This window comes from Alligator mississippiensis, chromosome 4, assembly GCF_030867095.1.
Source record: "Alligator mississippiensis isolate rAllMis1 chromosome 4, rAllMis1, whole genome shotgun sequence".
NCBI lineage: Eukaryota > Metazoa > Chordata > Crocodylia > Alligatoridae > Alligator > Alligator mississippiensis.
This window is the reverse complement of record NC_081827.1, coordinates 175,495,100-175,501,758: the sequence shown is the minus strand read 5'-3', so window position 1 is coordinate 175,501,758 and position 6,659 is coordinate 175,495,100. Positions and strand designations below refer to the sequence as shown.

Sequence of the window (6,659 nt, the reverse complement as noted above, 5' to 3'; positions counted from 1 at the left end):
ATCACTGGAAGGCTTCTCTCACCTGCCCTGTTCCATGCAGCTCAGGTACACTCCGCATATCAGGAGAGCTCTAAAGGCTTTGTCACATGGGATCAGGAACAATGAGTAATTAACAATAAATGCCAGAAAACAATTCCCTGGCAGCAGTTCCAGCATTTTCTCTTGAACACGAGACCCTCTGTGACATAATGACAAAATTGTTCAACATATTCTTTGCCCTGATCCTTTAGTTATTGACCTTAACAATAATCTTCCCACCCAGTAAACAGAAGACATCCACAATAGTTTACAATGAAAAATGATGGTGTAGAGGAACAGAGGACTGTTAATTTGCTTTACTGAGCAAAATGGTCTCTTTTGCCAATCCATGTGAACCCAGCACAGTGTTTCCTATATAAAGGGTCACTTCCTCCATGTAGCACATGGCAATCTTCATCTAAATAGGAGCTAAAATGGCAAAGGTAAGAAAAAAATAGTGTCTATTTTATAAAATTGAGAGAGTGTGTGTGTGTGTGTGTGTGTGTGTGTGTGTGTGTGTGTGTGTATGTGTGTGTATACATACATACATACATATATACACACAGGTCTTATTTTCAGTTTTGTTTGACTAATTTTCTGTTTGTCATTACTTAAAAGCTCATGATTGCTGCTATTTGACTGTTCACTATGACTGAGGTGTTAAACAAATGCCTTACAAATGTTGGGGACCAGAATCTGGGTTCAGTCTATTAAAATCAGTGAGAGCATTGCCACTCCATTCAATGAGCATAGCACCTGCGTTATAGGAGGGATGGTCCTTCCTGGCCTGGTTTCTCTGTGCGGCTGCTCTAGCATTGTCAAATCCTTAAACTCTGTAGCACACCAAAATGGCTAATGTTTCTGTCTTCCTAGATTCCCAGAAATCTAACACACGATGTCTATCTGACCAGCTGAGAGTCCCAGCAAACCCTAGGGTTGTAGGATCCCAAACAGGGACATTTGCAAATGTCTCTTACACTCATATTCATTTCCAACTAGAAAACATGTGTCTGGGCTTCCTTAAGGGTGCATAGAGAAATGCAGCTTCCAGCTGTAACTCAGACCGTTGTCTGTAAAAAGCTCTGAATTGCACTGTTACCCCAGACCAAACAGAAGTTCACTGTTGGTTCCAGTGGGGACGAGAATCTAGCTGCTGGCTAGGAGCCTGCAGCCAGCTTCCCAAAGCAGTGGCCACTCTGCCAGTGCTCCAGAATGGGAGGGGGGAAATGCTGGGGTGGGTGAATTGAAGACCCCCCCCCACCACCACCACCACCTTAGGGCGTTCCAATCCACCCTCTGGGGAGGCTGATAACCCCCCGGACTGAACTCCCTCTGCTCCCTTTCCCCCTTCCCATTCTGAAGACAGCAACAGGCTGAGAGCTCCGCAGAAACAAGGTATAGAAGACGCTACATTTTTAAATATCTTTACCTGATACCTCATGCAATGACAGTTCAGATTTTCACCTGATCAGCCATTTTTCAAGATGTCTGCAGCCATGCACTTGTGCTCAGTCACAGCTGTAGTCTGCTTTCTGTGGCCAGATCAGGGGAAAATCATTACTTTTTTCTGCATCCATGTATCCTGATGATTTTTTAGCCCTGATACACAGTGAGGACAGTGCAAGCCTTTCCACTGCTTCGGAAAGATTGTAGATCAGAACCAGAAAGTCAAGGTTGCAGAACCAGAAGGCCAGAGCCACTGTTTAAAACCAAGGCTTTCTAATATTATGAGTGTTACCTTTCATTTTTATGCAGATCATTTTCTATGAGGGCAGAAACTTTGAGGGCCACTCCTATGAGGTTACTTCAGATCAGCCAGATATGCAGCCTTACCTAAACCGCTGCAACTCCATCAGGGTGGAAAGTGGCTGTTGGATGATCTACGAGCGCAGCAACTGCACAGGCCATCAGTACTTCCTGAAGAGGGGAAGATACTCAGACTACCAGCAGTGGATGGGATTCAATGACTCCATCAGGTCCTGCATCCTAATCCCACAGGTAAATTCACTGGCATTGCTGTGGTTGACTCTTACTGGTATGAAAACACAGTGAGTGGACTCTGCCAAGCTCAGGCCTCCCTATGCTGGGTGCTGCAGACACAGTCCCAGCCCTAGAAACCCTGCAGTCTTGACTGAGAGAGAAGGCCAGGATAGAGAAGGACACAGAAGGGTGATAAGTTTGAGGCAGATTTCAAAAGTGGCTTAGCTGCCTAAGAATGCAGAAAGCAGGCCAGTGGAGGTCACAGAGGAGTTTGTAGCAGAGCTTCAAGTTGGACCAAGTATTACTTGAGTTCATGTTTAATGCCTCAATCACAAGACCCTCCTTTACTCTGTCATTGTGTTATGAATGGCTGATAGCTCTTCCTATTACTAAGGTTTCCTGATACACCCCAGTTGAAGATCTTGTTTTCCATTTTTTATATCTGAGTCAGACATAAACCATTTCTGGTGAAATTGTCTATGTTGTGCCAGGTATGTAGTTTCTCTCTGGATATAATGTTTAAATTTGGGAAAATGAACAGAGTCATCTAAAGAAACCAGTCCCCCAAAACCTTTATCTAGTGCCCTTATCCTTGTAAAAGCTGAGAGATTGAGAGTGAGTAAAGTGGGGTTTGCTTTGAATTTCCAGGGATCTTTGGGAGAAGAGTTTTATTTTCTACTTTCTTATATTAATATCCTGCTTCTGTAACACATACTGTCTTTCATTGTAAGTTTCCCTGAACCTATTTTGGGGAAGGATAGTTTACAAATCTAACACACAAATAAATAAATAAAATTATCCCATGCCCTGGACCATATTCATGTTTAGAAAACTGTTAGCTTAGGCACACACTGGCCATCCAGGTACCACTTACCCTATCCTGTCTGTTCCTAAAGGAAGATAAAATACATACAAACAAGACTCAGTTCCCAAATAATGTAAACCAATGTCACTTCATTGACATCTGCTCGGGTTCATTTTGTGTAGCTCTGAAGGAAAAAGGGTCTAATTCACTACTGAGTAAGGAATGAATGAGGCCTTTTTTAACTGATTAAGCAAACGGGATCTTTCATTTACTTTTCATTAGTGACTTAAAAGCAGAATGACCTACAGACAGACAACTGTTGCTTACATCCCATATCCTTGTGTGTTTGCCACAGTTCAAGGGCACCAGCAGGATCCAAATTTATGAGAAGACTGACTTTGGAGGCAGGATGATGGAGTTCATGCATGACTGTCCTTCTCTCCATGAAGTATTTCATTATGGAGATATCCAGTCTTGCCAAGTTTTGGAAGGATACTGGATTTTCTATGAGCAGCCAAACTACCGAGGACGACAGTACCTCCTGAGACCCAGAGAGTACAGGAGGATCACTGAGTGGGAAGCCATAACCTCCAGGGTTGGATCCCTGAAGCGCGCGGTGGACAGTTACTAAACCATACACATCTTCAAGTGGTGAATGCTTCTTTTCATTGGTTATGTTACTCTGTTGGGATTTTGAAAGGTGGGATTTTGAAAGGTGCCTGCCTAATGGAGTTAAGCTGGGACAAAATGATCCAGTTTGTTCACCTTCCTCACAAGTCTAACATCAAGGAAAGTGTGCAGCATTGTGCTCATGACTTTGGCCCTGGGTCAGAAAACCAAGTATGAAACACATAAAGGAACGTAAAATGCTGAAGGGGAATTTGATCTGCAGAGTGAGGTGTATATAAACTGCTGCATGATTTGGCCCTCAGTAAAAAACTATTCTCCGTTCCTGTAGGAAGAGAAGCAAACATTCAGCTTCCTGGTTTCCCTAATCCTAACAGAGATTCCTCATCTGAGTGTTTGTTCCCATAGTATAGAGTTACTGGGCTATGTTCTGCACCTCCATTCCCTGGGAGCTGTAGCTTTAGGGGGCAGCCTGAAACATTTCTCATGGAAGTACTATCCAGTGAGAAAACCTGGCATAATTGGTCCCATAGTTCTCCTGCAAGTAGCATCCTAGTTCTAGATGTGTAGTGGAAGTTAAGAGTTTTAACTAATTCTTCAGTACCAGGACACATGGACTAGACTGGGGCAAAGCATTTCACATTGCTACATACTACCTCTGTTAACAAATCTTTTCCTGGCAATCTGCAGTAATAGTAAGATTGGTATGATGTTGCTGAATAAACCTTTTGAGCTTATCTGTCATCCTACCTCATTTATCAAGGAAAATACTCACTGATCCTAAAAGCACAATAATAATCCTGCATTTGACCTACCTTTGGTATCCCCCAGCCCTCCTGAGCTCATTGTGGGGGCCCTGACTCAGCAGGCTCCATGGAGCTCCCCATCTCACCATCTTAGCAGGCTGGGGGACACCAAACCAGTCCACTTCCAAACTGCACATCACCAACAGCTCTACATGTTTGTGGTCCAAACCCTCCACCATCCCATGCTTATGTCTCACCTGGACATGAAGTGGCGGGACACTCAGCAAGGACAAGGGTCCCCGGTGGACAAGTCTATATTCTATCTTAATGTCACGAGCCACTGAGGAACTCAGCTGGCAGCACCTTCACAAAGCCACTGCCTTGGGCATGTATCTGGCACACTTCACTGACACCCTCAACACCTGTCCCTTCTGTGAGCAGACATGGCCCAGACATGCCTACTTGGAATATGCCAGGCTGCAGCCCCTTTCCCGCCTCCTACAGAACCTCCTACTGAGGATGGCCACACTATTCCCCACGCCTTTTTTTGTTTACAGTCCCCATCTACAGCCCCACCAAGCACCAAGACCTCCTGGTCAACCTTCCACTGGCTCTGGCCAAACAGGCCATCTATAAAACCAGGAAGGAGGCTCAAGCTGTGGGAAACCCAGGTGAATATAGAGCTGCCTGCCTGTCACTCCTTCATTCATGTCTCTAAGCACTGTTTCACTGATTAGTGGCCACAGGCTCCCTTGACTCAGTCCTGGGGCAGTGGTCTGTGGCTAGTGTGCTCTGTTCAGTGTTCCCTTCTGGGTTCCTTGTTATTAACCTATGGCCTCATTCCCATCCTCATTTGCTTTTTAAATGTCCCAGTTAATCAGTTGGCATGTTCCCAGTGGCCTGTTAGTAAGGGAGGCTTATTGTTTTCCATGATGGGCACAAGTCCATGGCCCACGGTACATCAAATAGGTCTGTGTTTCTCAGTGCCAGAGAGGTGCTGAAAAGGAAAGTGAACTGGGAATGATGAGAGTGTTTTCCACTGTTCCTTTCTCACTTGCAGTGTCCAGCATTTAAGGTCTAGGAAGTTCTAATTCAGAGGTTGTACCCCTCATTCACATGCTCTATAGCTACTGGTGCCCCTTTCCTCCAAGAATTTGTCCAATCCCTTCTTTGAATTTGGTTGAACTGGCAACTTCCCAATCATCTTGTGGTACTGAGTTCCATACTTTAATTACTACATGAGAAGTTTACTGGGGAGTAAACTAATTAACTCCACAATAAATGTGCATCTACATGTGTGCCCCTATTAGGCTGGATTAAACTAATTAACTCTGCAGTAAGATAGCACTACTAAATACAAATACTATCCTGCAGCTGTGGAGTTTTTTACTGCACGGTAGTACATATGTAGATGTTTTCCTGGCTGGCCAGGCATGGAGGTGCTTCAATGCAGGGGCTGCCTGCCGGCTAGCCCCACACTAGAGCACATGCCCCAGCCAGGCCCTCTTCAGCACATTGAGCTGAGGGGGGAGCAGCCCCAGGCTGGCAGGTTGACCTCCAGGGTCCCCTGCCAGCTCGGGCTGCTCCAACCCAGTTCAATGTGCTACAGTCCCAGGCACACATTCAAATGGTGTGGCTGGAAACAAAAAACCCCAGAGCAGTTTATTGCTTTGCATTAATTGCACATGTAGACACACCCATTGTGTGGAAAAGAACTTCCTTTGGTTAGTTTTAAATTTACTCCCTACAAGTTTCATTTTGTGATCCCTAGTTTTTGTATCATCAGAGAGAGTAAATAATAAATCACTATTTACTTTCTCTTCCCCATTTAGTATTTTGTAAATCCTTATCATGACCCCTCCTGAAGCATTTCTTTTCTAAACTGAATAGGCCTAGCCTCTTTAGTCTCTCCTCATATGGAAACCCATCCATACTACTAATCATTCTGGGGTGCATCTACACATGTACTTTACTGAGGAGTTGGCAAATTAGCTAATTAGTAGACAGGTTGCCCTTCAAGAGAGGCACCTGCCCATCAGGATAGATTCATAGATTCATAGATGTTAGGGTCGGAAGGGACCTCAATAGATCATCGAGTCCGACCCCCTGCATAAGCAGGAAAGAGTGCTGGGTCTAGAGGACCCCAGCTAGATACTCATCTAACCTCCTCTTGAAGACCCCCAGGGTAGGGGAGAGCCAGGTGCCTCCCACGGTCCCTTCCAGCCGCGTTTCTGGTTCTAGCGGGAGATGCTAGCGCAGCCCCCACCCCGAGTCCGCACCTTTTCTCCAGACATAGCATGCCTCCTTCCTTCACCCTTTCCTTGTGCAGCCCCCACCCCACCGCTGTCCGGCACCACCGAGCCGCTGCCTCGTCTCCGCGTCCTCCACAAAACGCAGCATCCATAGCCGGACGCAGGCTTCCAGTGGAGCCCCACCAGCAGCTGGCAGCGGGTCCCGCTGGGTGCCACAGCCCGAGGCTGTGT

The 6,659-nt window shown here is 45.7% G+C and overlaps 1 protein-coding gene across 1 annotated transcript; it reads left to right on the top strand.

Annotated features, from left to right (window-relative positions):
* Positions 1-452: 452 nt before the first annotated feature.
* LOC102567470 (gamma-crystallin B) lies at positions 453-4,165 on the top strand. Its single transcript, XM_059726261.1, has 3 exons — positions 453-461; positions 1,774-2,016; positions 3,165-4,165. Exons 1-3 carry the CDS (start codon positions 453-455, stop codon positions 3,432-3,434), a joined length of 522 nt encoding a protein of 173 aa, XP_059582244.1. The 3' UTR covers positions 3,435-4,165.
* Positions 4,166-6,659: the final 2,494 nt, after the last annotated feature.

Bases quoted from the DNA above. Each gene is read 5' to 3' on its own strand.
- LOC102567470 (XM_059726261.1), top strand. The intron at 2,017-3,164 runs GTAAATTCACTG...CCACAGTTCAAG, and splicing joins CCTGCATCCTAATCCCACAG to GGCACCAGCAGGATCCAAAT.